We start from the raw sequence: 15,713 nt of genomic DNA, 5'->3' as shown, positions 1-15,713 counted from the left end.
TGGTGATGGGCGCCTGTAGTCCCAGCTACTCGGGAGGCTGAGGCAGGAGAATGGCGTGAACCCAGGAGGCAGAGCTTGCAGTGAGTGGAGATCATGCCACTGCCCTCCAGCCTGGGCGACAGAGCAAGACTCCGTCTCAAAAAAAAAAAAGCTCACAGCAGCTGGCAAATGGCAGAGTAGTGAGGGATCCAGCTGAATGGGTATTTTTTAAAATTGATTTGAATTTTTATTTATTTATAGAGATAGGGTCTCGCTATGTTGCCCAGGCTGGTCTTGAACTCCTGGGTTCAAAGGACCCTCCCAATTCAGCCTCCTGAATATTTGGGGTCACAGGTGTGAGCCACTGCGCCTGGATTGAATGGGTCTTAAAGACCCAAGAGTCCACACCCCTAGTACACTCTTCTCCACGCTTCACAGGGCTGAATTCAGCAGGAGAAGGTGTCCTCAGATGGCTCTGAAGCCTCAGTCCAGGTCGGCTACCCAGACAGCCCAGCTGCCAGGCCAGGAGAGTCGGCCCTCCCCTGCTCCATCTCCAGGTCTTTCCTAAGTGCCTGGCAGTGAAGACCTCTTCCCATTAGAGAAGCTGGCTGGGTCGCCCCCTCCTTCTGGAGGAGCACTGACTCAGACCATCACAGGGACACACAAATACCAAACACACTGAGAACATTGTTGGCAATGAAATTACAGACGTTATAAATGCCAGCCTTTCCCTTCCAGGTTTCCTTTCCTGTTCCCTGGTGGGAGAGGACCACACCCCGTGCAGTGCTGGGAGACATCCCCCGCAGGCCTTGGGGTGCTGGAACCCCGGGAGGACAGTCATATTGTCCAGGTTATTTCTCCCAACTGCAAATGGAGACAGCCTTCCTGAAGGGCCGGGGGAAGAGCCCTTGTAAAAACTGAAGCCAAGTCACAGAGGCCCAGGGATCCTCAGGAACTGCTCCCTGCTGTACAAATGAGAGTCTGGCCTCGGTGCAGAAGTCCCTCCTGCCACCCCGCCCGTAGGCTCTCGGGGGACTCTCCTGCCAGTGACGCAACTGTTAATACCCAGCCTGGGGCTTTTGCTGATTCCCCCAGGGGCTGGCTAAAGGCTGACAGCCTTAGCTCCTAGGAAGAAAACTGGGTGGCACACAAAATGGGCTTTGGGAGAGGTAGTTTTGGAGGAGAGCAAGCAAGAGGAGAGAGCCTGACTCAGGAGGAGCAAGCACCAGAGCCCTCCAAGGCTGAGGGTGAAAATAGATGGAGAGTGGAAATGGGGCTCAGCGGGCCAGGAGGGAGCCCTGAGTAGGCGGTGGGTGCTGGGCTGTGCTCCCTGAGAGGACGGAGGGGTGGATGGGGGAATGGAGACTGCAGCCAGAGTCTTTTACAGTGACTTGCCTCCTAAGCCCAGACCAAGCTGGACGTTGTAGCCAAGGTGTATTCTCTGCAGCCAGCTAGGACATTGCTCCAGGCTCTTCAGGCCAGAAGTTCTGGGTAACTCCAAATCAGCAGCCCTACGGCAAAGTGGGGCTGAGGGCAGAAATGGCTGCTTCCAGGAATGGCTAGTGGTGTGCTGGCCTGCCGACCACAGTTCATATGTATGTTGAAGCAGCGTTTATTTTTACCTGGGTAGGTTCAGCTTCTGATCACAGACATGGTGGGGGTTTTCCATTGGTTTCCATGGGAACATTAGGCAGAGCATCTGCTACCCAATCAAGCAAAGCTGGTCTGGTAAGACTCTTTTCAGAATTATTTTGCTGTTTTTACCCAGGAAGTATGTCCTGCCTGAATTTGTACTGTTGCCTTCTTGTGTGGTAGAGCAGGGGAGGGCAGCTCCAAGGGGACAGGGCTGGCTCACAGGGAAGGAGAGAGGGCTGGCTAAAGGCAAGCATGGCAGCAGGGCAATATCTATTTGGAGAAGCAATTTGCTTTCCATTTCTTTTTTTTTTGAGACGGAGTCTTGCTCTGTCCCCCAGGCTGGAGTGCAGTGGCGCGATCTCGGCTCACTGCAAGCTCCGCCTCCCGGGTTCACGCCATTCTCCTGCCTCAGCCTCCCGGGTAGCTGGAACTACAGGCACCCGCCACCGCGCCCGGCTAATTTTTTGTATTTTTTTAGTAGAGACGGGGTTTCACCGTGTTAGCCAGGATGGTCTCGATCTCCCGACCTCGTGATCCGCCCGCCTGCGCCTCCCAAAGTGCTGGGATTACAGGCTTGAGCCACCGCACCCGGCCTTGCTTTCCATTTCTAAGCCCCAAGTAGGATCCCATAATGAGGCCACAGGAGCCTGGGCTCCACCTGACCTGCGCTGATTCCTGGTTTTGGTCCAAGGCCTGCCCTTGCAGTAGGGCCACCTGTTGGCCCCCACCAGAGCAGTCAGGAGTTCCTGGGGCACCACAGGGCATGGAGGCCGACGAGCAAGCTACCAGGTGCAGGAGAAGGCTAGACTTGAGCATGTTCAGTTTCACTTTTACAGAAAGGAGGCCCTGACTTTCCCCACGAGGCGGGGGAGGGTGTGCTGAAGGGCTAGGCCTGGAGGCAGAAAGGAAGGCGCTGGTGCATGTGGATACGTAAGAAGTGGTTTTATTCCAGATGTGTGTTTCATGAAGACGAGGTCCTCAAGGACAGCTAGTGGCACATGCTTTGGTCAAGAAGAGGAAAAGCAAAAACAGAATAGGGCTGAGTTGCCACAAAGGACCGGCTGATAAGTGCAGAGCCTGATCTGACCACAGCAAAGGAGAGAGAGACCCTCTTGAAGGCCCTCTGGTCAGCAGTCCTCTTACATTCAACAGGAGCAGCCCCTGCTCCCCAGCCCCAAAGGTCCATGCCCGAGTGTGGCCCAGGCCGTCTAGTCCATCCTCTGGGGAGAGGCCTTTGCCCTGGGCCCAGTTCTGTCCTAAGCTGTGGCAGGAGGCTTCCCAGATGAACAGGGGATCTGAGGCTGCACCTGGCTGTGGAAGAAACATCACGACAGAGGACAGGCAAAGCATGGCCCTGGGGGTGAAGGGCCCTGCGCTGGCAAGTCCAGAGGGGTGCGCTTGGGCACGGGAGTGCTGCCGAGAGGACGCTGGTGAGAGTCAGGAGGCGAAACTGCTGGAGAGCCCTCCAGAGCAGGTGCTGCGGGCCACAGACACTTGGCTGCCGACCCCAAGGGCCGCGTGGAGGGAGCAGGCGCTGGCAGTTTGAGCACACCAGGGAGGAAGATTGGGGGTGGCAGCTTGGGCAGACAGTGGCTTCAATCCAGAGCAGAGGTTCAGGCCCTTTGGGGATCAGGTACCTCTTTTAGAAGCCATGGACTTTTTCCCCAGGAAAATGCATGTATGCACACACATGCAGTATTTTAGGGACAATTTCAAGAGATTCCTAGACCCTCTGGAATCCATGAACTCTATGGGTATGTGGATCCTTGGCCTATGAAAGACCGGGGGCTCCTGTGGTAGGTATATCTGCCCCAGGCTGGTCTGCTTCGTAGGGGAGACCCCCAGGGTCCTGGTACCAACAGTCATTTGCCCAAGAGCCAGTAGGGTGAGGAAGCAGGGTGTGGGGATAGCAGGAGCAGTTCCAAGACAAGGCCATGGGGTAGATGTGTGGATGTGTTCTCAGCAGCTGTGAAAAAGGAACTGGGAGTTCTCTTCACAAACAGGAGCCACAGCCAGCCTCCCAGCCCAGTGCAATAGCTGACCCTTCAAGAAAATCCCTCCTGTAGTGGGGAGGGGAATAAGAGTGAGGTTGAGCCCTAATGACTTAGGGGCTCTTCATGGTCCAGAAAGGAAATTCCCTTCTTTCCAACCACCCATGATGCTGTATTGACAGAGGCAAAAACCTTTGAGAAAGCAGGAGTCAAAAATGGCAAACGAGGCTGGGGCTACTCAGGAATGTGTGTGGCTACCCGTCCTTTCAGTGGGTCCTGGAGGCAGGGACAGGGCACTAGCTGTTCATTAATGCCTGAGAGAGAGGTCTCAGCCTGACACATGGCCAAACAGAAGTGGAGTCTGTTTAATAAACTACGCTTGAATCTTCCCCTAAAGATCCCTCTGCAGCCTCTTGCTAAGAATGTGGGCACCCACAGGCACAGGACCGGAGGAGGCAGTGTCAGGCTCAGACCCTGGGGCTGGTAAAGTGTGGAAGGGACTGCATCCTTGTTCTTTCGGTGCTTTGCTGCTCTTCTATCCATGTTCATTTGCAAATTACCCATCCTTTGCTGCCAAGACACCATCCGTCCCCACCCAACCCAGCGCCACCCTGGGCTTGGCATCTCTGACAGGTCACCGGGCTTCTCACCTCCTTCCTGTTCTTTAGCTACCCCTGCAGGCTGCCCCTCTCCCCTTCCCTCTTCCCAGCCTTCAGCCTCTCCATCCACACTGCCCAGTTTCCCCTGGCCCTGCCTGCCTGCACAGCTGGGTCTCATGACCCAAAAGACCCCTGTGTGGGTTTCTGTCCTTGCTCTCTCCAGGCAACGAAGGGAAAGACCACACACTATTGTCCCGGCCCCAAGAAGCGCCAAGGGAGAGGACAAAGGGCCAGGGGCACCTACTCAGTCTCTACCCAGCAACAGTCCAGCACCCTGACCATCTCCTCTCCCGGGGCAAGGCCAGGACAGCACTGAGGGCATCGGGGCGCGCCCGCCTGCGCCCTCCTGGAACAAGCTTTGGAGAACGTGTGTTGTGGTGGGTATTTGCTGATGGTCCTGGCGGAAATGTGAGGAGATGGGAACAGCCCGCTTTGCACTCCCCCACCCTAACCCCCTTCCGGTCCCAAAGTCTCATGCAAAAGGTACAGGAGGCCCCAGGGCTACCGTCATGTGTGTGGCAACAGCTGCCACTGCTGGGCCTGGGCGTCAGCCTGACACTTGCTGGTCACCAGCTGGGCAGGCTTCGTCTCCAGGCAGAGGCCACTGACTGAATGCTGGATGAAAGATCCTTTTCTCCTCCATTTCTAGGAGGAATGGAGATGGGTTAAGAGAGGAAGGAAAAAACAATGATTTAAAAAAAAATATTGTACTTTCATTCCACATGTATGTACACAACCCTTGTATCTAACTAGGACACATCCCCCTCCTCCTTTTTTTTTAGGCATGGTCTTGTTCTTGCAGTGGTGCCACCATAGCTCACTGCAGCCTCGAACTCCTGAGCTCAAGCAATCCTCTCGCCTCAGCCTCTAAGTAGCTAGGACTACACATGCACACCACTAAGCCCAGCTAATTTTTAATTTTTTTGCAGAGACTGGGTCTCGCTATGTTGCCCAGGCTGGTCTAGATAGAACTTCTCACCTCAAGTGATCCACCTGTCTTGGCCTTCCAAAGCACTGGGATTACAGGCATGAGCTACCATGCCCAGTCATGCCCCTCATTTAAATCAGGCTGTGTGTTCCTATGTAAGAGGCTGCCCCCATCCTACCCCTAACACCAGCTTTAAGCGCTGCCCTTCCCAGCGGGGCTGTTGCTTCTGTAGTTTGCAGAAGTTCCTGTCCAGATCAGAGGAGGAGGCAAAGCAGAAGTCCCCTGTGTTTATTCACAATTTAGCTTGGTCGCCACGTGCAAATCTGCATTTCTAGCTTCTATTTAGTTATTGGACCCAGTTTCTTACGTGGCATCAGTTGCTGGGGCTGAGGATTTGCCCTCTGCCTTAGATGGGGTTCTTGTTCTCCAGGTCACCATAGTTCCTGCCTGGTCCCGACTTTTCTCCTGTTGGGGTTTTCCCACCAGCTCCCTGTAGGCACTTGAGCTTGTCAGTCCTGGCCTAGGTAAATCTTTTATTTCTGTAAACATTATTTCTTCTTCCTAAGCTTCTGACCTGTGAGGCCAGTAATCTACACCCCCTAGTGGGAAGCTGCCTTCTTTGTAGGGATGAAGTCTGGGGCCAGCAGGGTGGTGGGAGACTGGAGGTCTCGCATCACAGAGGCATGCAGGGGCTCCTGGTCAGTGCCTTCCCCTCCTGGTGCCTCCCCGACCCCGGGTTTGACAAGGGGGAGAAGAGTTGCTACTGCAGAACATTATGGAAGTGCCTGGGTGGAGGATGGAGTGTTGCTTGGAACATTTATGAGAAGGGATGAGAGGCAGAGATCCAGGTTTCAAGGCTCAGGGAAGAATAATAGTAAGATAGGTCTATTTTGGGTTTCTCTCCTATTTGCCTCCCATGCAACCACCTCCCCTCTTCCATCTTCTCTCATTCACCGTGTCTTCGATTAGAGGCAGGAGTGCTTGTGACCATGTGGAGGAAGCCCAGAGGGCTCTGAGGGCAGTGGGTGGACAGGGAGCAGCTGGGGGGAGAAAGATGAGCCCACCCAGCTGCAGGGATAGGGCTGGGGCTGCGGGGGGATGTGCACACAGGGTGCAAGGCAGGTGCGGAGCCTGCGCTCCCAGTGGGAATGCAAGGATGTGATGGGTAGGGCTGAGACCCAGCATCTCTGGGCCCACATGGCCCCCGCAGAGAGCCTAAAGGTCAAGGGCCTTTGGATCCCCCCTCCTGTTTCTTCATGCTCTTCTAGTCCTTGAGATTTACCTCACGTAGGCCAAACCTCCAGCAATGCCCAGCTGGAGAGAGTATGGCCATCCTCACCCCAGGGAGTCTTGGTGCTTGGTGCTACCTCAGCATCTAGCCTTCGGTAATATAGTGTCTTACTCTCTTCTTTCTCTTCCACTAAAGTGTGAATTCCCTGGGGGTCAAGGACCATGTCCTTTCATCCTTGTGGCCAACATGATCTGTACATTCTCTGGCACAAGGTAGGCACCCAATGACATTTTGTTTGTTTGAGACTGAGTCTCGCTCTGTCGCCCAGGCAGGAGTGCAGTGACATGATCTCGGCTCACTGCAACCTCTGCCTCCTGGGTTGAAGCGATTCTCCTGCCTCAGCCTCCTGAGTAGCTGGGATTACAGACGTGTGCCACCATGCCCGGCTAATTTTTGTGTTTTTAGTAGAGAGGGGGTTTCACCATTTTGGTCAGGCTGGTCTCGAACTCCTGACCTCATGATCCACCCACCTCAGCCTCCCAAAGTGCTGGGATTACAGGCATGAGCCACTGCACCCTGCCGTCATTTTGTTTTAAGATGAACGAATGACTGAATCACCCAATCATTAGGAAGTGCTCCCCAAATAGCAGGATTCTCACTTCCTATCAGTGCTATTAGGCACAATCTCAGGGCTTCTTGACTCTCCAGGCCACTCAATTCTGGGCTTGTCTGAGAAACAATGTCACATCACCCACTGTCCCATCTCCACATCTTGGTTCTTGCGGATTCCTTGTGAGGTAAGCAGGGGAGGGAGCCCCTTATTTTGTAAGTGAGGAAACTGAGTGAAGGGAGGGGGAGGGAAGACTGAGCTGGGGCCTGCTGACTCCATCACACCAGGTCTGAGGCACAGGAGCCTCTCAGATACAGGAAACCCAGCTAGCCTGGGAAACAGGACGAGCAGGGGACCAAGAAGGATGGCCCGGATTCCAGAAGGCATTGGCAGTGGGATAGCTGCTCATCCTGTCCTCCTGGGAGGAGAGGGGCACAGGCACCCAGAGTGCCATCGGGAGCCTGGCAGGACTTACAGGGGCAGAATGAATGAGGCCAAGGAGATTCCTACACACCCCGTAGGCTGGGTCAGCACAAAGGGGGAAATGTGTGATTCAGCCCCAGAGGGACAATTGAGTGGAGGCTTTGCTCGGAGATAATTCCTCAGCGGGAGGGGGTGGGCGTGGGCTCAAGGATTTGCCCTCAGAGAGGTGGGTGCTCTAGGTGCAGGGGACACTGCACCAGCCCCACTGCAGGGCAGGGCTGAGGGTGGGCTGCATCCCCCCACCATCCAAAAGGGCTTAAGGTTTCCCACAGGTCCAGCAAGTGGGCTAGGCACACAGATCCCTCAGACACACACAGGCTGGAGGGAAAGGATGTGGCTGCTTTCCAGAATGGCACAACAAACTGCTGTTCATCCTTTAAAAAATGTGCTGACCCAAGCAAAGAAAAAGGGGGTAGGAGGAAAACCCTGCAGGCCAAATAAGAGACCCAGGCACCCTCCTCACTGCTTGCACCGACTGAGGCAGGCACAGGGAGGGCTTCTGAGGAGGGTGAGCAGGGGAAGAGCTGGAGCAGCCTCTGGGCCTTGGGTCCCAATTCCCTGGGTGGCGAGGGAGCCCTCCAAGACAGGAAGGGAGTAGCACAGAAGGGAGCTGGCTGGCTCTGGAAATGCAGCTTCTGGTTCCACTGTCACTGGCTGCTGTGTAACCAGACCAAGTGACTCCACCTCTCTGTGTATCAGTTTCTTCCTTGACCCTGACCTGTCTCCTAGGATTAGTGGTGACAGTGTGGGTGGGAGTGTCGGATGAATGGAAAAAGCAGTGCTCACGTGAGGCTGGTCATGCCAGCTTGGACATCACTGTGTCTGGAGCTCAGTTTCCCTAGTCTGCCAGCAGTCAAGAAATACTTATTGAACATCTACTATGGGTTAAGACTGTGGGCCTAGAAGTCACTGACCTGGGTTTAAATCCCAGCTCCACCCCTTCTCAGCTGTGTGATCTGACATATATTCTTTAGATTCAGCGAACCTCAGCTTACTCACTTATAAAATGGAGGTAGTACTAGAACCCACGTCACCGGGTGGCTGGGAGGATTAGATGAGATGATCTATTTCAAACTTCTAGCACAGGCTGTCAGTAAAAGCTAACACTTATTTGAACTGTGGTGGTTGTCAGGAGCTAGGGATACAGTGTTAACAAGACAAGTGGTCCCTGCCTTCATGGAGCTCACAGCCTGGCAGGATGGCATTAAACAAATAATTACCCAAAGAAGTATTTCCTCATGGGCAGAATAATTGGCTTGACCTAGATGTAGACTCCCCCTCCCCCAGATCCTCGCTCTGAAGGGCTTATTTGAGTCAACCAGGGGCTCTCCTGCCAAGGTCTGCCACCCTGAGGCATGGTCCCCTGGGGCTGCTGGGCCTCTGTGCCAGAGGCAAGGAGACTCACCTGCTTGCCTTCTCTAGGGTTGCACATCTGCAGTATGACTGGGGATCCGGGGGAGGACATTAAGGTGGAGGTGGCTGCCAGGCACTTCCCCTGCTGCTGGATGAGGTGGTCACTGAACAGCCATGCCTGAAAGGCAGGGAGCAGAAAGGCCAAGTCAAAAATACAGCGATGGGTGGAGAGATGGGTAGATAGGGGATAAAGAAAACACATGGCATATTTTTGTAAGATTTCTACAAATAATTGTAGGAGCTAGGGTGGGTGTATGGGTATTCACTGTATAATTCTGACTATTCTTCTGTATGTTTGAATTTTTTGATAAAATACTGGGGTGGGGGAGCTTAGCTGGAGCTGGCCAGAGGGCAATCGGGGCTGTGCCAAGGGACTGTGGGAGATGAGAGAGAATGACAAGACATGGAACCAGGGCAGCTGAGAGCTGGTCCTCACTGGAGTCTCCATGACCTGCTTTAGTTTCGATGTGGGTGCAATACTCATATGTTGCACCCATGTGTGCACAGGAGTCTTGGACATTGCCTGTCGCATGAGCCGACCCCAGCTGGATCTCAGGAGAGAACTGGGCACTATCTGGGCAGCTTTTCTCCCTCGGCAAGAACAAAGCAGGTGGTGCACACAGGATACCCAAGTGACAGGCTGGAAAGGGGATACAAATGTGTAGGAGCAGGGTCTAGGGGCCCCTGGCAAAGTGGGTTTGTGTAAGATGTAATCAGAGGAGGAGAATGAGTAGGGGGAAATCCCTCACCCCACTCCTGGACAATGCCTCCAGCTCTCTCCCACTCCCATTCCTACCCAAGGTCCTTTACCTGGGCGGGCTGGGGGTTCTTGGCAGACCCTCTGCAGATCCCCATTCCAAGCAGGAAGTCACCTGCTGTGTTCTGGCCCTGAGATTCTAAGCAGTTCACCCCCTGCTTAATGATGCCGGGGAGTGCTTCCTTCACAGGGACCCTGAGACAAAAGGCAGCAGTTAGGCTTGTGCTTTGCCCCCCTCCCCAGGCTTACCTACACCCTCTGCCAGACGTCAGCATCCCATCAGCTCTGGGAGCGTCGAAGTCTCCGTGGGAAGGGGCCGGGGAGCAGCCTGGCCAGTAGGGGGAGGTGAGGAACAGGAGTGGCCTCTGGGAAGACTGGGCCTCGGCCCCAGGGGTTCCTCCAAGTGGCTCTGGGAGCCTCTGCCCTGGAGGCTGGGCCTGAGACATAGAGGATGGGGGAGCCATGGGGGGAGCTCAGGCTGGAAAAACAGAGCCCCTCAGTCCAGAAAGATGAAAGCCTCAGGAGAGCCTGGGGCCAAAACGTATGCTCAATAATGAATCCCAAAATGACAGGGAAGGGAGCGCTTTGAAGAGGCAAATTAAACACAAATATGAAAATGTGTTTAATCTCAGTAATGATAAAAGAACTACGTATCAGAGTCACCAATGTTTACTTACCATGTATGTACATTTGTACACACACACACACACACACAGACACTTAATTTAATGACAATGCCCAGTGTTGGCAACAGCTGTGAGACTGAATCTTCTCACACCTTCCTGGTGACAGCATAGATTAGCACAGCTTCTCAGGAGGGCAGTGTGCTATTATGTCTCAAAGCCCTTAAAAATGCACACATCTTTGACCAATACTGCCCCCTGTAGGAGCATATCCTACAGAAACAATTATAAATGTTGTAAAAGATATTCATCTCAGAGTGGTTGATTATATTGAAAACACCGGAAATTTCTAGATATCTAACAACAGGAGCTGGGCTAAATAAATTCAGATTCATCCATAGGATGGAAAACCCTGTAGCCATTAAAAATGACTTATGGCTGGGCATGGTGGCTCACACCTGTAATCCCAGCACTTTGGAAGGCCAAAGCAGGAGGATCACTTGAGGCCAGGAGTTCAAGACCAACCTGGGCAACACAGAAAGACCCCATTTCTACAAAAATTAAAAAAAAAAATTATCCAGGCACAGTGGCACATGCCTATAGTCCCAAGTACTTGGGAGGCTAAGGTTGGAGGATCACTTGAGCCCAGGTGGTTGAGGCTGCAGTGAGCCATAATGCCACCACTGCACTTCAGTCTGGGCTTCAGAGTGAGACCCTGTCTCAAAGTAAATAAATAAAATAAAATTTAAAAAAATGACTTTGTGAAATGATACTTGCTAGTATGGAAAAATGTTCACAGCACACTATTAAGTAAAACAGGCAAGTTTTAAAATATTACATTATTAAAACACTTTATATGCACAGGAAAATATGCTTACACACACACACACACACACACACACACACACACACACACACACTGACACCTTATGGGTAATAAACCTGAGGAAGCTGCCGGCCCCAGCTGCTGCAGGCTTGCCTACCTGAGTTCAGGTGATGTTCGTTCTTGGATTAAGGACTCACCAGGCCTGGGAGTTATAGGGGAGCAGGAGGGATTACAGTGTGTGTGTCTTCTCTGCCTCCTGTTACCTCTGTCGGTGAAAGAATCTGGGCCTGGGGGATTGGGCCATTATAAGATGTTTGGCATTCTTTGATGTGGATATCTGCAGGATCTAGGCCAAACCAGGTCTTCCTTCCTCAGGGGTGGCTAGAAGCCACAAAGTTCCAGAACTGATCTGCTCACAGGAGGCTCAGAGAGACCCTTTCAATTACTCTCCCACACCCCTGACAGCAGCCTGTGCCTCTCCAGCCTCCCTTTGGGAGGCTGTGCAACTCTCTAGCAGAGGTGGCAAACTGCTGGCTGCCAAGCTGAATCTGGACCCCGGACATGGTCTGACCTGCATAGCGTGGTGGTTGTTGCTTTTAATTAGTTGGCAATATTGAATGATTTTAAGGTTACATAGAAACCTTCAAATCTGAATCTAGCTTCCCTTGAAAAAATTGGAAGATCAGGCCACAATGAGCTTGCATTCCAGCATGGCACTAATCCACCGTGGTGAGTAGCAGCTGCCCCCTCTGAGTGAGGCTTTTGCATCGCATTTTGCCACAGTCCCCACAACTCTCTATTGTCTTATCCTTACCCCTTTGACTTACTGACATCACCTGCCTGACCACTGTAAGAATCTGAGTTTGCAACCCCTGCCATGTGCAAGCATGTTGGAGGGCAGGAGCTCCACACTCGCAGCCTCATCCAGGAGCAATGTGTTACATTTCCCTTCTCTACAGGGACAAGATGGGTACTGAGGTCTCTTTGATAACTGCTCAGGGGGAATACAGCACAAGGGGTTGTTCCAGACCCTGCTACTCCCTTGTTGCTTAGGGTGTTGTGCGAGCTGATCAGCTTTCAGAGGTGAGGTGGATACTGACCAAGAGTGGCAATGCCCAGTGATGCTTATGGAAGAAACCCTAGGCTTGGGAGCAATCTCAAGATCAGATGCAGCTCCTAAGCTGTCATCGTGGTAGCAGTCCTGGAGCAGCTGGGATAGCCGTTGTCACCATCCTTCCCCAGCTCCCCAGCAGTGCCAGGCTAAGCTGTCCTGTTTGTCAGCAGCCCTCTAAACTCTGCATCCACTTCCTTCTCTATGAGTCTCTTCTATGTACACAGGCTGCCATTAGATCCATTCCCCAAGACACTACTTCTTTCTGTTAGAAAACTGGCATACTGGTTTTGTTAGAAGAATGCGTACTGCCATTTGCTTGGAATTAGTGTCATGAACGTGCAATGTCTACTATGCAACTAGCACCCTCACAAACATGGTGTGCTTGTGCAATGCACAGCCTGAACAACTGTCCCTGACAGTCCTAATGCAAGTAATAAATTAGCAGTTGCTGAGGCCAGCTGCAGAGCTCTAACCTGGAGAAGGAGCAGAGCCACGGCAGGCCTAGGAAAGCAAAAGCCTCTTCTTTCAGCCTCCTCAGTATCCCCACTGACTGTTTGCAAGTGTAGGCAACTATTTAGGGACCCCCTGTTTGGAGGAAAGTTGGTATCACTCAGGCCTAGGGGTCCCCTTTCTAATCAACAAATTGACCCACTCCTGGCCCCTCATCCTAGGAACTGGGGGTGAGTAATCCAGATAGGAATGAGGTCTGGGGTTTCCATCTTACCAACAAAAAATTATTTTAACTTTCACACAGTGGCAGAACAGACAGAAGAGGATGTCTGCTCCTCATCAATGTAGCTGGTTCATCTACTCTCCTACCTTGTGATCGAGCCAGGTTTCTGATAGTTATGAGACACTTCTTCCCCTTGGTCCTTGGGGGTGTCATCAGACCCTGTGGCAGGGCACTGAGGTTGGAGAGGAAGGGCATTCCCAGGCCTCCCCCACTCTTCCCACAGGCTGCCCAGCTCCTGCCCTAGGGCTGGAACTAGTGGGCTTCACCCAAATGTTGTATGAACGCTGACACAGCATGAAGAAGTGACTGCTCTTTTTTCTTCAGGGTCTCAGAAATGATGCATCTGAATGAACACTGTCCCCTAGAAGTGACCACTTCAGGAAGTTGCATTTTCATAAATTAATGTTCTTCCCATCACAGCTAGTGTCCAGGGAGCTGGGGTTATCTAGGCCACTGACTTTCTTCCAATGACACTGCCGTTGCTCACATCATTCTGGAACTTCTTGGAAATTGCTCCTAGAGTCAGTTTAATCTTGTTCATTTAGAGTCATGCTGTATTTGGGACCTGGGATTATAATTATCTGGGTTAATCATCTCTAGCTTATTCACTGCACTTGGCTACAACTTAATGGTGGCTGTTGGCCAAAAATCAAACCTGTCCTCAAAGTACAAAGATTTGCCTCTTTCAAGGACATGCAAGCTCTGAGGGGTGGAGTGTTCCAGAAAGCCATGGCAGCATCCTTGAGAGAAAGCTGGCAGTGGTGGGAAACGTGTTCCCCAAGGTGACAGCTATAGAGAGAGCATGCAGCTTTTAGACATGATTGAGGCATACAGACTGTGCAATTTATTCCATTAAAAATATTTACTGAGTGCCCATTTTATGACAGGCACTGTTCCAGGTGCTGGACATAAAGCAGTGAACAAACAGATCAAAGCCTCCACCCTCATGGAACTTAACAGGCAAGTTCAGGGAGATACAACAAAATTAATTGGCCAGATAATGCCGATGATAATAACGGCTACAAGGAACATGGAGGAGCCGATGCTGGGGAGGGAGGTGGAGCTGCAAACTCAGAGTGTTCAGGGAAAGTCTCCCTGGGAAGGGGACGTTTGAGTTAAGGCCTGAGGAAGGTGAGGAAATGAACCACGTGGATGTAACCCAGATACTGAAAAGGCCATCGTAGCTTATTGCCCACAGTCCTGTGAGAACGCACACATATTCCTAGGTAACTACAGCCCGAGTGCACACATCATTTGCATTTTGTTTTCTCATTTGCCAGAGCAAACATTTCTCTGTGTTTTCTTCACAGTTTCTATGATTATAATATTAATGGGTGCATAATATTTGTTTAGATCTATGTATGGTGATTAACTGAAGCCAGCCCCTATTGTTGATTCTCTCTTCTTTTTCTTTTCTTTTCCTCTCCCTCCCTTCCTTCCTTCCTTCCTTCCTTCCTCCCTTCCTTCCTTCTTCCACCTTCCCTCCCTCCGTCCCCTCACCTCCCCTCACCTTCCCTCTTCCTCACTCTGACACTTAGGCTGGAGTGTAGTGGCATAACCAGGGCTCACTGCAGCCCCTACCTTTCGGGCTCAAGTGATCCTCCCACTCACAGGTGTGTGCCACCACGCCCAGCTAATTTTTTGATTTTTAGTAGAGACAAGGTCTCATTATGTTGCCCAGGCTGGTCTCAAACTCTTGGACTCAAGTAATCTCCTGCCTTGGCCTCCCAAAGTGCTGGAATTACAGGCATAAGCCACTGTGCCTGACGGTTTCTCATTTTTTCACCGCAGCTGTGGATCTACAGGTCAACAGCTTCTGTTTTGGTTGCTTTATTTGCTTAGGATAAACTCACAGAAGGGAGAGAACAGGGCTAAAGGGGACGAATGTCTCTGCAGCCTTTGCTATGTAATGCAGTGTTGTTTCCTAAGGGGATAACTTCCATTTCTAGATCTGAAACCATTAAAAATTCGGTTCCCGGCCGGGCGCGGTGGCTCATGCCTGTAATCCCAGCACTTTGGGAGGCCGAGGCGGGCAGATCACGAGGTCAGGAGATCGAGACCATTCTGGCTAACACAGTGAAACCCCGTCTCTACTAAAAATACAAAAAATTAGCCGGGCGTGGTGGTGGGGGCCTGTAGTCCCAGCTGCTTGGGAGGCTGAGGCAGGAGAATGGCGTGAACCTGGGAGGTGGAGCTTGCAGTGAGCCGAGATTGCGCCACTGCAGTCCAGCCTGGGCGACAGAGCGAGACTCCGTCTCAAAAAAAAAAAAAAAAAATTCAGTTCCCACCACACCTAATCTATAACTCCTAGTAATGCCCTCTCAGTTCCCCCAGAACCTTCACAAGAAGATAAAACCCGGCAGCTAGAAAGCCAGATCACCAGTGTTGAGGAGATCTAAGGGTGGGGTGGGACCCAAGCCGCTGGCCCCAACCACCCCCACCCGCCTGGGGGATGCACAAGATGAGGGCTGCACTCACGTGAGCTCTGGGTAGACGTTCTCCAGGTACCAGCGGAAGGACTTGCAGTTCATCTTCTTCCTCTGCTCTATCCGTGTAGCCACACTGTAGGAGGAGGCAGGGCTCGGGCTTTGGTCTGCTAGTGTGGAAGGCAGCCCAAGGGAGGACGCCAGAGGCCTGTCCCCCAGCCCTATCTATCTCAGGCAGGCAAGGACCAGGAGACTTCCAGCCTGCTATGTCCAGCCCTGGCCACTTGTCTGATGTCATTCTCTGA

The 15,713-nt window shown here is 52.3% G+C and overlaps 1 protein-coding gene across 2 annotated transcripts in view; it reads right to left on the bottom strand.

Annotated features, from left to right (window-relative positions):
* Positions 1-2,535: 2,535 nt before the first annotated feature.
* Positions 2,536-15,713, bottom strand: part of GALNT16 (polypeptide N-acetylgalactosaminyltransferase 16) — a 95,363-nt gene continuing 82,185 nt past the window's right edge. Inside the window, exons 12-16 of one of the 2 annotated variants that reach the window (XM_003263623.3) lie at positions 15,461-15,544; positions 9,740-9,881; positions 8,922-9,047; positions 4,770-4,909; positions 2,536-3,674 (exon numbers count right to left, since the gene is read on the bottom strand). In XM_003263623.3, coding sequence (XP_003263671.1) covers positions 4,772-4,909; positions 8,922-9,047; positions 9,740-9,881; positions 15,461-15,544 — 490 coding nt within the window. In that variant the 3' untranslated portion in view covers positions 2,536-3,674; positions 4,770-4,771. Of the gene's footprint in view, positions 4,910-8,921; positions 9,048-9,739; positions 9,882-15,460; positions 15,545-15,713 lie in introns of both variants that reach the window. The other variant, XM_030812528.1, reaches the window with a different exon arrangement.

This window comes from Nomascus leucogenys, chromosome 1a (genome assembly GCF_006542625.1).
Source record: "Nomascus leucogenys isolate Asia chromosome 1a, Asia_NLE_v1, whole genome shotgun sequence".
NCBI classification, from domain to species: Eukaryota; Metazoa; Chordata; class Mammalia; order Primates; family Hylobatidae; genus Nomascus; species Nomascus leucogenys.
This window is presented reverse-complemented; position numbering and strand designations above follow the sequence as displayed.